Here is a 20,967-nt window from a genome sequence, read left to right on the forward strand (position 1 = left end):
CTGAGTAGGTAATTTAAGGTGTTTTTCAAATTTAATATTGATGCAGAATCGAGGAGAATTGATAGGAGAAGAAACAAGAGTGGAAATTGTAAGTGACAAAAGAGCAGAATTAGCAAAAATAGAAATACTTAAATTGGAATGAATGTAATGCCCTACAATTGGATTCAAACAGTGGTCAAAGTGAAAGGTAGACACATTTAGCTAAGAAGTAGATTTTGAATGAGAGAACCAGAAGTTTGGGCTGGCAGTTTGCTCAAAATAAATCAGAGGCTGCAGATGCCAAAAATTAATCTAATCATAAATTGCTTCTGGAGAAGTAAAGTGCTCATAAATTAAGACAACAATCCATCCAATGTACCTCATACTGGTCAATTTTTATCTAATATCATGTTTTTTATTTCTGAGTGTGGCATTTTAGAACAAGCCAGGACACCTTAATAAAGAGGAACCAGAAAGCCCAGAAAAAGGGGAATGTTTGTGAACAAATAACAGCTGAAGACACTGGAGATGCTTATCCCAGAAAAAAAGAAGGCTTAACGGTGTCTGGATAGGAGTCCCACAAATTTCCAAATTCTCCCAGTTGGGACATGAATAAATGTACTTGCTATCATTTCAAAGAGCACGCAAAGGCAAAAGGAAGGATAATGTGGACATAGACTCCAGCTCTATGTTAAACTCAACACTTGTTGAGTATCTATTACTGACAAGAAATAACTCTATGGTTATCGCTGTCTTAATATGCTGTGTCACAGCTTTAAAAATTTCCATTCTCTGAAAATGTTTCAGCAGAAGCCAAATGAATGAATACCAGCGATGTTGTTGGTTGAGAAGTTAGACTAGATGATGCTTTTCTGGTATGTGATAAAGCCTTCAAGTTCACTGAACAGGAAGTTGTTGACAGCAGGAATGCAGCCCAGGACACTCGCGGTACATGGATGGGGTCATAAACAAACACACATGTCAAAGAAAAATAAAGGGACAAGTGAGTTAATGGTCTGCTTACTCGTGATAGGAGAAGATGAAGACTAACATTCCAATGACAGGTTAGAGCTCATAAGCCATGCTGCTTTGTTGGTGGGTCACAGAAGCAGAGAAGAATCAGCAGCGTCAGGATTGATTTTCTGGAAACAAGGTTATTGCCGGACAAGGAGCACGGACTTGATCGGGAGCCAGAAGGCAGGTTTGGGGACAGACCAAGGATCTATGAGCTGAGGGTTTTAAGGACTAAAGGACTTAAAACCGTTCTGTATGTTCACCTTCCTGTCCTCCCCCTCTTTCTCTTAATTGTCAATAATACATTCACACTGTAAATTCCCTGTTAGCAGAAAAAGTATTTCTTGGGGTACCTGGGTGGCTCAGTCGGTTAACCATCCAACTTTGGCTCAGGTCATGATCTCACAGTTGGTGAGTTTGAGCCCCGCGTCGGGCTCTGTGCTGACAGCTCCAAGCCTGGAGCCTGCTTTGGATTCTGTGTCTTTCTCTCTCTCTGCCCCTCCCCCACTTGTCCTCTATCTCTCTCCATCTCAAAAATAAATAAACTTTAAAAAACATTAAAAAAAAAAAGAAAAGTATTTCCTAAGTATTTTTTCTCTCCAATAAAACAAGAAAAGAATTTTATTTTTCTTTATGTGGAATCCTTTATTCTTGTTTCAGGTTGATGTCTTCTGAGAAAATAAATCTCCCCAGCTTCCACATATCACTGAGCTGTGGGTGCCAAAGCCAGAGAGGGTGATAAGCAGATCTGGGAAGAGGGAGTCGGTCCAATGACAAGTCAAACCACACACAAGACACAGAATGAAAGCATGGAAACAGTGATGGAGCAGAATAAGTTTTTCCCTAAGGAGGGGTGTAGTTAGGCAAATGCACAGAGAAAAGAAGAAAACAGAAAATGTGGCAGTAGAAAGAGAAACATGAGAGATGGGAAGAAGAACTGTCCAGACTTTTTGTGCTTTCTAGTTCCTGTAAGATTAAGGGACTTCTTTCCTCCAAAACTATCTTACTACTTGGGTTACTTTGAGCAAGATTCTGTCATTTCCAACAAATACATCTCCATCAATGGGTCAGTGTTTCTCCATCCTGTCCCTGCATTAAAATCTCCTGAGATTATAAAAATATCAATGCCTGGAGCCCACCTCCAGAAATTTTTATTTAATTGGTCTGCAGTGACAACCAGGGCTATGGGATATTTTTCAGTTTTCCAGGTGATTCTAATGTGCAGGCAGGGTTGAAAACCACTGTTCCTGTCAAGGGTTTAGAGCAGTGATCTCACATGTTGTTGAGTGTCAGAATGACCTAGAAGACTTGCCAAAGTTCAGACTGTAAACCACTCAGCAGCAATTGTGAGATTCCAGTTAAGATTGGAGCAGGCCTGGGAATTTGCATTTTTAGCAATTCCTGGTAGTGCTGATACCTGGGTCCCAAGCCCATGCTTTGAAAGCCTCTAGCCTAAAGGAACCAATAGACTTGTTGGAGGTTTAATCTTCTGCCAGAATGAGCTTGCCACCAACCTTTATCTCTTACACCTCAATGTCTCTCTGTGAATTAAATGCCCACCATTCTTATGAAAAGTGTGCAAACAAATGAAGACTGTGTCTTAGCAACAGATTTCTCCATAAAGGCAGTAGCTTTGCCTATGTGGTGACAGGCGCTCCTTAAATGCTGAATTCAACCAGAGTAAGGAGTTTTTTTGTTTTTGTTTTTGTTTTCTGATCCTTATGGATTCTGGAAGCTGATGTCAGTGAAAAAGTATAGACTTAGTCACCTGTGGGAATAAGCACTGCTTAGCCCTGGGACTTCTAGTGGCCACTGGAGACTCAGAATAGAGAGGCAGACATTGCCCAGCTTTTTGCTCAAATGATATCCCTAAAAATAAATGCTTGTTAATTATAGGAAACGTGTGTTCTTCTAAATTATAGGGGGCAATTACAAGTTAAATTATCAAGTTATTTCTGGTGAGGGAGTTTTTCTCTCCTATGGGAAGAAGTAACAGTTATGCTTCCTTTCTGTAAAATTCTGTGCCAGGTAAGTAGGAAGTCTGTCCAGGTTAACCTATGGTCCTATCTTGCTTATTCTTCAGTGGATTCAACAAATATTTACTGAATGCCTGCTTTGGGGGCAGGAGAAATTAAAATTTTAATATAATACAGCAATGTCCTTAATAACAATGCCAACAGGCAACAATGGTTATTTTATCGAAGGCTTATGACGTTTAAGATCCTGAGCTAATAACTTAATATAGATTATCTCATGATGAAACAGATGCTACCATTATCCCATTGCAGCCGAGAAAACTGAATTTCAGATAAAATGAATAACCTCTCCAGGTGCGCCCAAGTTTGCACTGCTTTTAAGTATGTGAGTAAATATTTGAACCCCAGCATGTTCTAATCCAGAATCCATGTTTCAAAAATGCTTTTTAGATTTCCATATTGCCTCTTCCAGGAGGTGTTTTGTTGGGATGATCCCGGGGTATACGGGAAACCCTCTCGCGGTGAGAGGAGGGTGCAAGCAGAGGTAAGTACGGGGTCTCTGGGAACCCAAATAAGGGCACGTTACAGAGTCCAAATGAACAGCAGTCTTGAAGATGCACGATGTAGGGGTCCTAGGATTTGCTGGTGGGAGGGGTATCCTACCTTGAGTCCTACTGAGTGAGAGCTACCCAAGCAAATGGAATGAGAAAGAACCCGCCCTGGATCTGAGGAAGTGCAAGCATTCAGAGTAAGTCTGTAGAGGACAGTACCTTGGGGTCTGCAAGCGGGCAGCAGGCAGTGAGTGATGCCCCTGCTCACTGCTCTGGGATGTTTGGACATTCTCCTGAAGGCAGGGAAGGAGCCGTTAAAGTGCTTGTGCAAGGAGGAGCAGCATGGTCAGACCACCACAACAGGAGCTCCAAGAGTTCACCAGAGAGACTGACACCAGGCACCAGAGGTGACAGGGGCCTCACTAATGCAGAAGTATGGAGCTTATGGCAGCTCAAGTATGGAGAGAAAGGACATTGGGTGACAGAGGGAGGAAGGAAACTCTACAGGAGTTGGAGACTAAATGTATCTAGGGGCCAAGTGAGGAAGAAGTTACGGATACTCCCTAGATTTCTGGATTAAGTGAATATAGGCAAGAGGATCGTGCTTTCCCCCAAGGCAAGGAACATAGGAACACAGGCAGAGATGAAGATGTGGAGGTTTCTTTTCATTAAGTTGTGTTTTGTTTGAGCTGGAGTGGTGAGTTTTGAACTTGCTCACCCTGGGCTAAACCCACTCCCCGGTGTCTCGCTTTCTCCATCAGCAAAGTGGATGGTGTTGATTGGATTACGATTCTGAAATCAGGCTCATATGCATCTCCCCAGTACCTTTTCCAATGAATTCTTGTCTGAGCCAAATTGCAAGGTTAATTTAATTCATGCACAACATGAGTTCTATCATTTCTCGGGCAACAAAGAGGCTGTTCGGGGCCATATTACTATGCTCCTCACATGCCTTCCCCACCTTTCCCCTCCCTCCCTAGTCCCATTTCTGGTCCTCAGCAAGCTAATTGGGCCCTTATGCAAGAGGTTAACCCCCATCTCAAACACAGCTCCCCTGGCCGACTCTTACCCCCACAGCTCACCTATCCCTGACTGTGTTTACTGCTCTGCTCCGCCAGCTTTAGGCTGCTGTGTTTTCCATTCCTGACATCTGGGTCTCGTTCCTGCTTCCCAGCAGTGAGACCTCTGCATTATTTATGCCAACGCCACAGGAAAATGAAGGTGAGGCTGGAGCCATGAGAAGGCAAATTCTGGGGTATGTGATGAAAACCCAAAACAGCAATGCTTCCAATTAAACCAAGCAAGGCTCACTGAAGCCCTGGAGATTCCAACTTGTGCACATTATTTTGCGGACAGCATTCAGCCCAAGCTCCTGAGTGCAACAAACATCTCTATGAGGGAAATCATCTTGGTGGCATATTCAATTGTCCTCCAAGAGCCCTGTTTGCAAGACCAAATTTTCCAGTCCTTTTACTGACAGTCATGCTCTCTCCTTTGTGTTTCACCTGAGAGAGAGCAATGTCCAGTCATGGCTGAGTTTAACCACAGGGGGCCTGGGCAGAATTTATTCCTACAACTATCTGAAAAGGGGATTTTATGCTCTATTCCCTTTCTTAAAGGGAGAGACTTCTACTTAAATTGGGCCATTATGGGCTAAAGTTCCAACATGGCCTTAGCAAAAGCAACCTTTACTTACAAGTCAGTTTGACCCCATCCCATGGCTAGTGTGGGGTGAATAATTTCACATTAAACTCAGGAGATGCTTCAATAACTAACCAGTTAGGAGACCACCCAGAGTGGGACCCTTTACTACATGTTATGAAATGCCAGCGGAGGTTTTCTGACATCCCAGTGTTATGCATTATATTGTCCTTTGTTCCAAGATAGTTTAATTACATTGAAAGTGCCCACAAAAATTAAGTCAAAACATATAGTCTAATATGTGGCTCTGTTTTGTATGTAGCACCCTTCTGGTAAGTAATAATAAATTTAATGTCTGCCATTAATTAGACTGCTTGATATGTGCCAGTCACACTGTAAGACTTTATGCACATCTACAGTCAGTATAAAAGTCCCACAAGGAAGATATCACCCAAACTTACAGATGAGGTTCAACTTCTGCTAAGTAGAAGGAGGTTAAATGCTTGCCCATGGCCACCCATTAAAAAGAGATGCTCTATCTCATACTCCAATCTTTCTGGGCTCCAAAGATTTTACACAATAAAATATTTCAAATCATTGGATGTACCAGTGATGAAGAGCAGTATGGGGAGCCTGGGTGGCTCAGTCGTTTAAGCCTCTCACTTTTGACACCAATTCAGGTCACAATTTCATGGTTCGTGAGTTCGAGCCTCGTGTTGGGCTCTGTGCTGATAGTGCAGAGCCTGCATGGGATTCTGTCTCCCTCTCTCTCTGCTTCTCCCCCACCTGCTCTCTATGTCTCTCTCAAAATAAATAAAAAGAAACTTTTTTTTTTTAAAGAGCAGTATAACAAGATTGTCAATTAATGAAATTAAGATTGAGCTACCGGGCTTACCCTGGGGCCTCACCTTAGCTGAGTTTTACTCCCTGTCTCTGATTGGCTGGCCCTCTGTGAGTAGCAATAAGCTTAACACCCTGGCAGGGCACTTGAACAGTGAGGCCTTGGGAGGTTCCTCAGGAGTTAAAATTGCTTCCTTCCCCAGTTTTAGAGGTTGAAGGGAGAGAAGCAGCAGCCTGACTGTCACCTTTGGACACAGTCCCAGTGACCTGTCAGCATGGGTGAGGCCCCTACTGTTTGCCTCACTCAATTTCAGGAACTGAGGCTCTCAAGGCAGGAGTGTTAATATACCCATTTTGTGTGCCAATCCCAATCAGTGCAGAAGTGTTACTGGGACTCATGTCTTCCCCAAAAGGTGGGGCCAAGACTAATGTTTTTGACCCATGGCAGATGTCCAAGTTGTCTGGATAAACCCAGGGGGCAGAGTATAAATGCTGACCCACCACCATGCTTACCCACTCCATGTAAGGAGGTTGCCTCAGTTTCCTGATGTACATTCCTGTCTTCAAGAACTGTTGGCTGTCTTGGCCTCCTAGACTGAACTGTGCTTTATGGTTGGCAACCCCTACTTTCTGGGACTAGTGCTTTGAGCTCTGTGTCCAATGCCGTTGGCCATGATCATTGCTGCCCTGCTCAAGTTCTCCTTGAGCATATGTATTGAACAGATGAAGCACAGGTCTCCAACGCCTTCATTTGAAGCCTGTTTTTACCTGTGGCCCACCCTCACGGAGAACAATCTTGCAGTGTGGCTCATCCATCTGGTCCTGTCTTCACGCATTTCTTGCCTTCTCCCCATCCCACCAGCTCTGGGCAGAGGCACCTTCACATTGGTTTATGCAACTACCCTCCTGTGTTCCCCTCCACTCCACCTCCCAGCTTTGCTCACAAAAAAATGAAAAATAGGGAATTGGCTCAAACTTCTTTGAAAAATCTGACTGGCCTTCCCTGTGGCATATGGAGAATCCAGATTTCCAGCTTTGTAATACTCAAAAGGTATATCAGAGATACTAGCAAGGGAGAAAGAAGAAAAAATTCTCTGCTTTTCAACATAAATTTATGCAAGAAATGTTAGCGATTCACTTAAATGTGGAGTACTTGTGCCTATAAAAATACCTCTAAGACATGACTTCTGGTATGTTAGAGAAGCACTGTTTAATCTTTATTCTGATAGAATGAGAACAATTTTAAATAAAAGAATATGGAATCAAATTTAAATTTCTTTCACCCAGAACCTCCCCATTTCCCAACTATGGCAGCAAGATTTTTTTTTCCCTACCACATCCTTACACAGGAAAAGAGGGGAATTCTAGATGTGTACCTTAGCATGAATCAATGAAAATAAGCAAAAATAACACTTGTCCTTCTGCCACTTCTGAGGAATAAAGTGGAGATAAAATCAATAGTGTGTATAGAGTATCTTGAGGCTCTGGGGACAAGGTTTTAGGAAGACACATGCCATCCCTTTTTGCTCTCTCCTTTTGTCTCTGAAAAGAAGCTGATTAACTCAAAACATATGCCAGAGGGACAGTATAAGACCAAGAAAATCATTTAAGTAGCTAAAAATTCTGTTCCACTGGGCCCCAGAGAAAGATAAAACCAAAATATGCCCACCCTGTCCCTTGGCAGAAGGCGGCCTAGTTTGTCTAAGTTGTAAGTGGGAATCAATGAGCTCTTCAAAGAGCACTGAAATCCCTTTACCAGCATGCACTCCTACAGAGAGAGCCAAGAGGATGAGAATCGATAGCACTCCTAATTCCGAAGCCCAGATTCTCTGCAGTGGCACAGGGGCCAGGCCAGCTGCAACACAGCAGCCTGGAAGAGGCTGTGGCCTGGGTTTCTGGAAACCTCATGGAGCCTGAGAGCTTTCCTCCACTCCCCTTAGCTATGCCTGTCTCCCCCTAGGCCTCAGGCCTCCTACCTCTGGTAGGGAGTTCTACAAAGTGGAATGGGCTCAATGCCTCCTACCAGCTGACAGTGGAGGCTGTCTGTTCTTCGGGCTTCTCTGCTTGCATGCCTTTTCTCTGGCTGGACCTTTCTGACTAATAAATAGATCTTCTTCTACAGCTTTCTACTCTGCTGTGTGCTCTTCCTTGGCTTGAATTGCATGCCTGTGTGCTGGTCGGTCTCATTATAAGCAGGACCCTTTGCTTCCTGGTTGCATTTCAAAGTCCCTGTGACTATGCTTTGATTTATTTATCTTTAATTTTTTGTATTTAGGCAAATATGTACCTAGAGTGACATGCATAGACCTCGAATGAGTCTTTAATCAATGGGTTTTGGTGTAAGTGACTCTAATTGAGATACAGAACATTTCTACTAACCTCAATAGTTCCCTCCTGGCCCCTATTATTGAATCCCTTTACAGAGGCAATCAATGTTCTGATTCTTCGATCTTGAACTTTACATAAGTAGAGACATAGAGCATGTACTTTTTAGTGTCTAGCCTATGTCACTCAACATACTTCTGAAATTCATCCATGTTGTTGCAAATTTCAGTTTATTATTGTATTTTTTTCTCTGAATAGTATTACAATGTGTGAGTATATCTATATTTACTGTGTCTGGGCTTTGAATCCAACATCTGGAAGAGAATTCATGACCCTCTCATAAATTAGAGACAGAAAATAAAGGCTCAAGAAAATAGGAAAGAGACTATAATATCTGTGGGCTATCAGATGAGTCTATGCCACCAGTTAATGAGAAGCTTCCTTTCCTTTTCCCCATGCAGTGATCCCAAGTATTGAAAACTTGACAGAACACCAATTTCACAAGGCACAAGATCTAAGAGATCACAGGCAGGCCTTAGACCCTCTGAGGAAAGAATACTTTTCTACCTTACTGTAATAAAACCCAAGCAAACCCTTACTAATATTTTAAGCCCAGTTTAAGTGGCATCTCTAGTCTCCAGTTTTTCCATAACCTTGAGGGAAAATGATACAATCCCTCATTTGTGTTTCTACAACAACTCATATGAACTTTTGCTGCAGTTTTTACCATTTTGTACTACCTTGGTGTCTTTGCAGACCTGACTGCACTTTCTAATAAAGTAAACTATAGACTCTTCAAAAAAAGGGGGGGTGGGGTCATCCCTTTCCTTTCCAGTGATTACACACATGATGTAAAGGAATGGGCACATGGATGAATGCCCAGATGGATGAGTGGATGGATGGATGGATGGATGGATGGATGGGTGGATGGATGGGTGGATGGATGACGGATGGATGAGTGGATAGATGGGTGGATGGGCGGGTGGATGGGTAGGTGGATGGATAGATAGATAGATAGATGGATAGGTGGATGGATGGGTGGGTGGGTGGGTGGGCGAATGGATGGATGGATGCATGGGTGGTTGGATGGATGGATGGATGGATGGATGGATGGATGGATGGATGAAACTGTATGTAAACACTGTCATATTGCCTATAAACTGAATGACCTGTCTGGTTTTTAGCAACCCTCAGCAGTATCAGGATACTGCTTTCTCTCACGATCTCACATTCTCATTGGTTCTGGGAGTTCATATTATTCTATTCACCAATAGGCAAATGCCTAAGTACCATCTAGAACTGGTTAAATCTCCTAGCCACCAGAAAGTGGCTTCCTGATGCTTCAGTAAATATTTTTATAGGAGCTAGAGACTGGACAGGGTCACAGTTAATCTATAACCATGTAGCCCAAGAGTCAATCTGGACACCATGAAAATCTTCTCCGTATAGGACAGACCCGAGTACAGACGAGTGGCGGTGCTTGTGCTATCAGCAGGAAGCTGGTTAAATACAGCCTCACGGGTAACTAAAAGGTGATGCTGAGCCCATTAGAGAGTTTTGTAATACTGTGAATAGCATTTAGTACTCAGCTGTTTCTCACCCACCTCTCAGATGGTCCCAGCAGGAAACAAGTCTGTGGCTGTCGTGTTTACAGTTAATTAATGTTTATTTATATTTTAAAACAAGGCATTCACCTGTCATGCTGTAAAATAAATGTTCTGCTCTTCAATTAGAGGTTGTCAGAGTAGAGAGGAATCCTGTTTGCTATGGGTTGAATGCGTGTATATTTAACTGTGTATCAGGTAAGGACCTCTTTCCCTGTAAGTCTCTGTCTCTTCTCACAGAGGCTAAGGCTTCTTTCTCAAAGAATACACTGTTTCCAGGCCTTGTTCATAAGATTGGCGTTCTGCTGTACAGGCCATGAACTTGCTTCTAGAGGGAAGACAACAGAGGTACAAGTGTTTCCTTAGATGGGGATCGTGGGGGGTTAGCATGAAAATATAGCACATTTTGACCAGTGTAGAACAAGGATTCTTAAGGGAAAAGGACATGATTTATTCTCTTTGCAGTAAAGTAGTGGCTCACTAAGTGTGAAGTGTTTAAACGCTACACATTCCAAAGAAAGGTCTGGCTCTTGGTTGGCTCCTGGTAGATCACCCTGGCATTCTTGGAATAGTCTGCTAGTTAAGAGTGTCTTTCTTTACCTGGGCCTTGGGTCATGCCAGATGATTGATGCTGACAATGTGACCTCTGGTGGTAGTCTTGGACCATTAAGTGTCAGTTTGACTTCTAAAGGGACTGAGACTGAGTAACTAAGATCAGACATCTGGGGCACCATGGCTATAATTGAGCTTCAATGAAACCCTGGTCATCAAAGTTCAGATGAGCTTCCCTGGTTGGCATACTATCCCTGTTATCACACACCACTGCTGGACAATGTAGCACTGTCCATACAACTCTACTGGGAGCAGACACACCTGAAAATCCACACCTGTCTCCTGGATTCTGCCCTATGTACCTTTTACCTTTGCCGATTTTTTTTTTTCAACGTTTATTTTTTTATTTTTTTTTTTTTTTATTTTTGGGACAGAGAGAGACAGAGCATGAACGGGGGAGGGACAGAGAGAGAGGGAGACACAGAATCGGAAACAGGCTCCAGGCTCCGAGCCATCAGCCCAGAGCCCGACGCGGGGCTCGAACTCACGGACCGTGAGATCGTGACCTGGCTGAAGTCGGACGCTTAACCGACTGCGCCACCCAGGCGCCCCTACCTTTGCCGATTTTAATCTGTATCCTCTCACTGTAATAAACTACAGTTATGAGCACGACAGCAATTCTGAGTTCTGTTTGTCCTTCTAGGGAATCAGTGAACCTGAGGATAGTCTTGGGGACACCCTCTCTCTCAAAGAGTAAGTGATAAAGAGAGATTGGGTTGCAGGGTGGAAAACAGGTCAGAACCGAATGCCAACTCTGCTATATACCTCCTGGTGACCTCAGGGAAGTCACTTGACCCCTTAATTTTTTTGAGATATCAGTAAGATTCTATACTAGATATTCATCTATTATTTCAATAGATATTTACTGAATGAACCACTGTTTTCATTTTTGTATTTTGGGGAGAGGGGCAGAGGGAAAGAGAGAGAGAATATGGAGACTGATACAAGCCTCAATCCCATGACCCTGGTATCATGACCTGAGCCAAAATCAAGAGTCAGATGCTCAACCAACTGAGCCACCCAGGTGCCCCAATGTGCCACTGTTTTTATCACATAGTATATGTTCAAAAAGTGGTTAATGGTAGAGGTGATTGCTTGACCCATCTGTAAGCTTATCCACACTATTTTAAAAGTTCCTTACGTTAGGCAAGCAGTCTAAATTTGGACATATGCCCCTCCATGCTTTTGCAGAGAGTATGTTCACAGTTTGTAGTCAATAAATGATTATTTTCCTACAGTTACTTGTGTACCATTGCCTCCTTCATTAATCTTGGGCCTAGGCCTCTTGTCTCTAATACAGATCTTCATCAATTTATGATGAGATTGCAACCTGTTAAACCCATCATAAACTGAAAATATCACACACTGAAAATGCATTTAATACATCTAACCTAGGAACATTGTAGCTTCGCCTCACCTATCTTGCATGTATGTGCTCAGAACCCTTACCTTAGCCTACCGTTGGGCGAAATCATCTAACACGAAGACTTTTTTATAATAAAGCGTTGACTACCTGATGTAATTACACTGAACACTGTGCTGAAAGTGAAAACCAGAATGGTTGTATGGGTACAGAATTCTGGTATGTGTATGGGTTGTTTATCCTCCAAATCATTTGAAAGGCTGGAAGCTGCACCTTGCTGCCACAGCTCAGCAACACAAAGAGGTGCCTGGGAGAGGATCAAAATTCAAACTTAGAAGTATGCTTCCTACTGAATGTGAATCACTTTCACAGCATCGTAAAGTTAAAAAAATGGTAAGTGGAACCATCAGTAAATTGGGGGCCAGACTGTCTATCATCTCATCTGTTTTCCTTCAATTTTGCAGTTGCTATAAGCTTGGGAGTAAAGCCTGTGTATAAAAGTGCCTGGAATAGTGCCAGAATCATCTTTGGAATTGAATATATACTAGGTGAACATGAATATTAACAACTAGAGGATTTCTTTCAATCACTACTTAATAGATAAATAATATTCTCTCTTGACCAATAACTGAAAAAACAGAAAAATGGGTTAAAGTGTGATTTTTGCACAGCTTTCACCAACGAGTATGGTTTGAGCCAATGGTTTGCCCCTATGATGGGTTAAATTGTATCTTCTCCCTCAAATTCTCGGTACCTATGCATGTGACCCTATTTGGAGACAGTTCTTCGCAGATGTAGTCAGGTCATACTTATTATGGTGGTCTCTAATTAGGTCACCTTAACCCAGTGACTGCTGTCCTTAGGAGAAGAGGGAACTCTGTACACAGACACACACAGAAAGAAGATGGCCATATGAAGACAGAGACAGAAATTCGAGATAGATCAGCTGCCACCAGCCACATTCGGGGCTCCTGGCAATCAGTGCAAGCTAGGAATGGGCAATGGAGGGTTTTTTTCTAGAGCCTTCAGGATATCATGACCTGGTGACACCTTGATCTTAGATGTCTAGCTTCCAGAAAACTGAGAGAATGTGTTTCTGTTGTTCTAAGCCGCCCAGTCTGTGGTACTTTGTTATGGCAGCCCTAGGAAATGAATACATCCCTCTTTAAAGCTTATCACACCCAGGTCTTTGGCTGGTATCTGGGTTTCCTTCCTTGACAGAAAGGAAGTTGCCTCCTGAAAATGGAAGGAACCAGCCAAGAGTGTAGAGGCACAAGGAAGTGACTCACCTTGGGACTTCGGCCAATACTGCTCAGGTAGTACAGGAGTCCTTTGGCATGGTAGATTGTTGGCTGGAGATGGGCACTGGGAGAGAGCCATTGTCTGTTCAAATCCTCCCCTTTCAGTGAGCATCTGTGACTGCAGGAATAAACAAGCAAATAAATACTCATTGAGAAGAAAATAACTTGAGAAAATAAAGCTCGACAAGACAAACAAACTAATGAATCCAATGTCCTTCTGACTTCTGTCCAATTGGCATCAATTGCAGATGTCCAGAAATCTGCAGATCTGTCATTTAAGCTCCCAAAGTGTTGTGATTATTCACAGTCCCGGAAAGAACTGGAAGCCATATTTGACTTTTTGACTTAATATTGGGTTATCACAGTTTTAGGGCGAAATTTGGGAAATGTAGTTCCCCACAGAGAATGAATTCGATAAATTTCTCGAGGCTCTGGGACCTTCAATTCTACAAATAATTAAGTTGAGCTCAATCTGTCATGCAGGGTGTGTTATATACGATATTTCCAGCTGGCCCAATAACTCTGCCAGGTGGATATTATTCCATCCCAATGAAGAGACTGAAGCTTAGAAATGATTACATAAATGACCCGAGATCACAAAACTAACAGCTAGGCTTTACATCCAGGTCTATTTGCCTCTAAAAAAAGCATAAGGCTCTTTCTCCTATCACTGTGCTTCCTCCCTATCCATACAAATGACACGGAATGCTTGACATTTACCCAGAGAGCCAGAGTATCTTTTTCAAAGACATCATCATGGGATGCTGGCACTAGAAATGAGCTCAGAATCATCCATCGTCTCATTTGGGAAATGGAGACGTCCACATTTGAAAGTATCACGTTACTTTACAAAGTTGACACAGCTGGTTAAGATAGTGCTGCCTGCAATTCAGAGGAAAGAAAACTAAGAATCTGAGCTGTCAGGTAAGATCATCCTAAAAGAGACTCCCAGAGATGAACAAGAGACCCCCAGGCTCAGGGGAAGCCCCCAGCAGTCCTGCTAAGATGCTCCTTACTCAAGAGAGCTAACAAGAGAGATGCCAGGAATTGAGGGGAAGCAATACAGCATCCTCATCAGCCTTTCCCCACCCCCACCCCCACCCCACATCCCCTGCTGCCGTGGTCTTTCCATACTCCACACCCATCAAACTTGTCACAGATCCCACTGAGCAACTGTGTCTGCTGTCACTTTGCCAGGACTCCCCACAGCTCCATCCCTTTCCACTCCTGCAACTTTCAGGGGATCAGCACTGCAGGGAAATTTCTGATCCCCAGGACATCCCATTCTGCTCCTATTTGGTGCAATAGTATCCAGGGATCCCCTTCACCCGAGTTCTCATAAAACCATTTTGGGTGAGGTTTTACTGTTCTTTAGTTATCTTTACATCTCTTTCCTTGGACTGTGAGCTTCCTGGGGGCAGGAACAGTCAGTTTTTTCCCATCAAAACCTTAATATAGTAACTGTGTCAGAGTTGGTATCCAGTAAATAATTTGGAATAAATAAATGCACTAGCATTTCAAATGTAGAACCGGATACGTTTTCTGTGTGTGTGCTTTTTTTTTTTAATCACTATTTTCAATAAATCTTGGAGGTGGAAGGAAAAAGGTTCAGCCTCCTTCTTTTACCACTTTCTCATCTTCGTGTTTCTGAAATTATCTTAAATATTAGTTTCCTGCTGCTTGTCAGCCTCCTCTTACAGCTCACTAGAAACCAAAAACCTTTAGATTAATCATTTACCCCGATCGCGCCATTAAAATATTTTGACTTGAGAAATGGTAGGTTTTTTCATCTTCCTTTCTGACTTTTTTGTTCCTTTCTTGCTATTTTTTCTCCCCTCCTCTTTTTAACAGCCATGACATACAGAAATAGGGCTTATCTGTTCCGCCCGGCGACCAGGGATAGAGGTAAAATATAAAGGAGATCTTTCATGCTGATAGTGACAGAAAGAAGCAGGTGTCCCCAGACTTGCTCCTGAGCATATTTGCTGTGTTTAAATGAATTTCTTTTCTCAAATCAAGGTACTTGCAGTAAAATATCCCAGATCCTCAAGACCCTAACTGCTCTGTGACTCTCCTTGACTTGACCTGGATTCGCATCAACACTAGGGATTTGTTTTTGCTTTTGTTTTTGTTTTTCCTGTTGGTAACATCTAAAGTGATGAAATCAGTCAAGACCCCTTAAAAGCATTTCTGTTTGTATAAATGAAAATGCAGACATTATATGTGTCCAGTAGCCATCAATTCCATGTCAACTCTCTTTTTCCATATGCTCCATGGAGACCAAGCACAGAGGCAATGTCTATGTGGGAAAAGCTCATAGGCCACCACATAGCAAAAAAAGTCATTCCAGATTACAAGTTCCAAAAACAGAAAAAAGTAAAGTTTGTGCTGCAGTCAGAATAAGCCCTGGGTTTGGGTTAAGAAGTCCCAGTCTCGAATTTCAGCTCTGTCACCAGATAGGGGATTTGGTGTCTCTTTGAGAGTCAATATTCTCATAGGGGAAAAAAAAAAAAAAGAAAAAAAAAAATATATATATATAGAGAGAGAGAGAAATAAAGATAGATAGATATGCCTAAACTGCTTCCGAAAATTATTTTGAGGATCAAATAAAATGATATCTCCATGGAGAAGTATCTATATAACTCAATCTCTACCCGTGTCTACATCTGTCATGTCCATACCTATATCCGTTTGCACATCTCCATCTTTATCTGTATTTCTATCTTCATCCATATCTGTAATGTTCAGGTATATACAGCAGTGTTGCACTATATTTATTGGTTCCTCATCTCATCCTACTTTTCTTTCCTTATGAACAATAATGAAGCTGTATTCAGGTTGATCAGAAGAGATAATCTTGGCTAGGAACCCCAAATAGGAGGCTGTGGTCAGTTTCAATTACCAGTTGATTCGAGCAAATGTAAACGGGGAAGCAATGAGACTAAGAAGCAAGGAATTCATCTAAGAAAAAATGCAAGGCAATAACACTATGAATTGCTAATCGGACTTTGGGCTGTGAAACAGTGCACAGGGGGCTGGTGGAGAGCACCTGAGATTATTTAATTGTATTAGATAATCTTGTAAACTTGCAGAAGAACTTGGGCCAATGTAAGACTGTCAGAAGCTGTTAGTTTGGGGTAAATTTTGTTTTCCAGGGCTGGAGACAACGATGCATTCCCTTTGTACCCATAGGCTGTGTGGATTTGGAAGCCCACATGGTTGTATTTGTACTCAGGGCTCTATGTATGGCTAGGATTTTGAGAGTATCTCTGTGTATGCCTAGTGTTTCACATGCTCCTCTATCTATGTGATTGCAGATTATCACAATATGTACTACACATAATTTGAGTGCTTTTCCTTTTAAAGCAAATCCATTTGCTCCCAATCTCCAAATCCATTTGGCATTTTGTGTTAATAATATCAAAGATTCATGCCGTCAGAGAAACTGTTGCTATTCTTCCCAGAGATTTGTTTTAAGCATTTGAAGATGAAACGCACCCCATCTTATTATCTACTGTAGCATTTCTGAAGTGACAGCTGCTCCCTCTATGTGGAGAGAATTAGCAGATGGACAGCTATGACTGGCTGGCAATAAATTCAGTGCCTCTAATTTCTGAAAAGGGGTCAGCCCCCAAATAGAGTTTAAAGTCCTGCTTTGTTATTAAGAATAAAATGGTGAGCATTGCTACATTTTCCCCCATTGAAAACTGCAAACTTGAAAAAAATATATTAAATTTTAAATGAAAAAAAAAAAAAGAAAACTGCAAACTTAAAAAACTATATTTTAAATTTTAAATGAAAAAAAAAAAAAAGAAAACAGCAAACCTACAGAGGGAAAACAACAACAACAACAACAACAACAACAAAAACCAAACAAACTTCTTCTTGGTTTTAATAGGTTGAAGCTATGTGACCCAACTAGTCTTCACTTTTTTTTTTTTTTTAAGTTTTACTTTAACTACAGTCTAGTTTAAGGCCATGCTTTTATGCACTAAGAATGCTAGATATAGGGTGACCAACCATCTGGTTTGTTCAGGAATGTTACAGTTTTATTTTATTCATTTTTAAATACTTTTTTTATTGTTCATTTATTTTTCAGAGGGAGAGAAAGAAAGAGAGAGAGCAGAGGAGGGGCAGAGAGAGAGAGGGAGACACAGAATCCGAAGCAGGCTCCAGGCTCTGAGCTGTCAGCACAGAGCCCGATGCAGGGCTTGAACTCACAAACCGCGAGATCGTGACCTGAGCTGAAGTCAAACACTAAACTGACTGAGCCACCCAGGAGCCCTTAGACCTCATTTTTAAAACAGCTTTAGGTTCACAGCAAAACTGGGTGGAAAGTTCACAGAGTTCCCATATATCCTCCACCTGTGCATAGCGCCCCCTATCTCCAACATCCTCACCCCTCAGAATGGTATGCTTGTTAAGGTCAATGAATCTACACTGACTCATTATTATCACCCAGAGTCCACAGATGACATCAGGATTCACTCTTGGTGTTGGACATTCTACGGGTTGGATGAGTGTATAATGGCATGCATTAACTATATACTATTACACGAATTAGTCTCACTAAAAATCCTCTGTGTTTTTCCTATTCTTCCTTTTATTTTTTAAAAAATTTTTTTTAATGTTTATTATTTTTTGAGAGAGAGATTGACAGAGTGTGAGCAGGGGAGGGGCAGAGAGAGAGGGAGACACAGAATCTGAAGCAGGCTCCAAGCTGTCAGCAGAGAGCGCGACGAGGGCTCAAACTCACAAGCTGTGAGATCATGACCTGAGCCGAACTCCCAGGCGCCCCAAGGCATGTTGCAGTTTTAGACTTGAAAATCCGACATCCCAGGAAACCCCTGAGTCCCTGGTAAACCAGAGCAATTGGTGCCCCTCCAGCTAGATCTCAAATTCTAAAAGGTGTTTCAAAGGTACCAGGCCAGAATTTGGCTTGTTTCGCATTGACTTTGAACTTTTTGGGTGAGGCCAGTACCCTCCCGCCAGCCTGCCTGTTTTTATCTCTGACTGCTTTACATATACATATTATGTGCCTGCTCTTTCTAGGCATTAGCAGTCTGTGTCCAGGAAGTCTTAAACCTGTGGGTTTGGGTAGGACATATTTCTTCCCTTGGAAAAAATAAAATACAAAAAAGGCCTCTGATCTCCTGAAAATATGGCCAAGCAAAAGCATCTTGGCTGAAATTATTAAACAGTGAATCAGTAGCGCCAGTCCTGAGAGGTCACTGAACAAAAGCAATGGCACAGAACCCTAAGTAAAGTGTAGCCTCAAAATCTAGACAACCTAAAGGGAAATGATGTCACTAGATTGCATTCTTTTAACATTAATTGCGTATTTATGTATCTGCTAATAACAGGGATTATGACCCTGGCCAGAGACTGGGACACGAGTGACATAACCGAAGCCTTGACAAGCAGACTCTGAACTACCAGGACCCCTAGAACAAAGAAACCATCACAAGTCAGAGAAAGAAAGAAGAAAAGTGAGTCACTTCCTTAAAGAGGATCTATCAAGCTTCAGTCAGACAATAAAATGATACAAAAATTCCCCCATCCATCCATGGCTGATAAATGGAGAGATGGGGCCCATCAGACTGAATGAATGATGCCGGGCTTGATAATATTCGTCCCCCCTGGCACAGCAAGCTTTGAAATCTAAAGAGAAGCAGTGTATTTGAAATGTAGCAGGCAACTTCACTATTCAGTGCACATCCTAGGAACAGGAGGCAGCATGGGTGCAGGAGGAGAATATTTATAAAGGTAAAGAGATACATGGAAGCTTCAGGAATAAGAACAGCATGGGGTACTATCAGCTGGACACTGCACCCCGAACTTTCTAAATAAACACCGCTTGGATACAGAAAAGAAGGGAAGAAGGGGAAACAGATGGCAGCTTCGTCTGAAGACCATGGTTGCTGTACAGCTACAGACAATCTGGGTGGCCAAGTCCATGCTAACATGATCAACGTAGTATTTTGGTCACACAAAACGCTCAGAGAGTCAATGATCTAGAGAGCAGGGGAACAGAAAAGACCAAACCAGGTGTGCCTCAACATCTCCAACATCCAATGTTATGTCACTAAAGGACTGACCATCCCAGAGCCCAGGTATAGGAGCACTTGAAAACTGGTCATCCAGTAAGTTACCCAGAATTGACACTTGGACCTAGGTCAGTCCAAACCTAAACCAACTTGTCTTTATGCTCTTGTTCCTCAAAGTATGGCCACCAACCTGGAAGTTTGTTAGATATACAGAACCTTGGGTCCCACCCAGGATCTGCATCTTAACAAGTTCCCCAGGGAATCTGTATGCACATTTAGGGTGAGAAACAGTGTTTTCTACTATACCTTGAGGAAAGAAAGAAAATTAACACTTACAAAGAAACCGTGTACTTTACAAAGGACTGTGTTGCCACCACACTTTCAGAAGCCTAGAACACATGCTATTTAGAACCTCTAGCATCTTGGGATGCCTGGGTGGCTCAGTCGGTGGAGGGTCCAACTTCAGCTCAGGTCATGATCTCATGGTTCGTGAGTTCAAACCCCACACCAGGCTCACTGCCGTCAGCACAGAGCTTGCTTCGGATCCTCCTCTGTCCCAGTCTCTCTGTCCCTCTCCTGCTCACACTCTCTCAAAAATAAGTAAACATTAAAAAATATATATATATATTATATATATAATATATATATTTTTTTATATATAATATATATAATATATATATTTTATATATAATATATATATAATATATAATATATATTTTTATATATAATATATATAACATATATTTTTATATATAATATATATATATATTGTATATAATATATATTATATACATAATATATATTATAATATATATTATATACATAATATATATATAATATATAATATATATATATATATTTTATATATATATTGGGGCGCCTGGGTGGCACAGTTGAGTGTCTGACTTCAGCTCAGGTCATGATCTCATGGTTCGTGGGTTTAAGCCCTGCGTCGAGCTCTGTGCTGACAGCTCAGAGCCTGGAGTCTGTTTCAGATTCTGTGTCTCCCTCTCTCTCTGCCCCTCCCCTGCTCTCGCTCTGTCTCTCTCTCTCCCCCACTCTAAAAAGTAAATAAACATTTAAAAAAAAATTTCAAAGAACGAATGAACGAAAGAACGGAAGGAAGGAAGGAAGGAAGGAAGGAAGGAAGGAAGGAAGGAAGGAAGGAAAACCTCTAGCATTTCACCTGGAGCAGCACTGGCTCCAAAAGTCTGGATACACCCCCACCCTCCCTGCCCATCCCATTTGCCCAATTGATGTATTAGTCTCTTACATGTTTTCATTTGAAAACCAATATAGAATTAAGATGAAAATGCATTTTCTCTAGGTTTTTTTTTTGTTTGTTTGTTTTGTTTTGCCAAGTCTGATTTCATAGTACCTGATTCAAACATCCAATGGAACAATTCAAAAGACAACAAGGTAAGGACATGTTCAGCTGAAATCAGACCAGATTAAGGGGTGGGCCAGCTTGGCAAATAGAATGAGCCCCACAATATCACTTGTCAAAATCAGGAACATATAACCAGTTAATTCACATTTCTACACAGCATTCAATCCCATATACAACTGATTCAATAAAAATAGGTATCACTCCCACTGTTAATACTAAGTTAATACTAGGTTAGTACTCAGGTTGAGGTTTTAAAGCTATGTCTTGAGACCAACAACTCTCTGTGAAGAACTAGCCAAACACAGAAAAGTCAACAGTAAAACA

At 41.9% G+C, this 20,967-nt stretch overlaps 1 protein-coding gene across 1 annotated transcript in view; it reads right to left on the reverse strand.

Moving 5' to 3' along the window:
• AGBL1 (AGBL carboxypeptidase 1) overlaps window positions 1-20,967 on the reverse strand; it is a 754,644-nt gene that overhangs the window by 340,916 nt on the left and 392,761 nt on the right. The window contains exon 19 of the mRNA XM_078448995.2: window positions 13,195-13,324. Within this exon, the coding sequence (XP_078305121.2) occupies window positions 13,195-13,324 (130 nt within the window). The remainder of the gene's footprint in view (window positions 1-13,194; window positions 13,325-20,967) is intronic.

The sequence above is a fragment of the Panthera onca genome, chromosome B3, assembly GCF_046562875.1.
Source record: "Panthera onca isolate mPanOnc1 chromosome B3, mPanOnc1 haplotype 2, whole genome shotgun sequence".
Classification (NCBI taxonomy): domain Eukaryota; kingdom Metazoa; phylum Chordata; class Mammalia; order Carnivora; family Felidae; genus Panthera; species Panthera onca.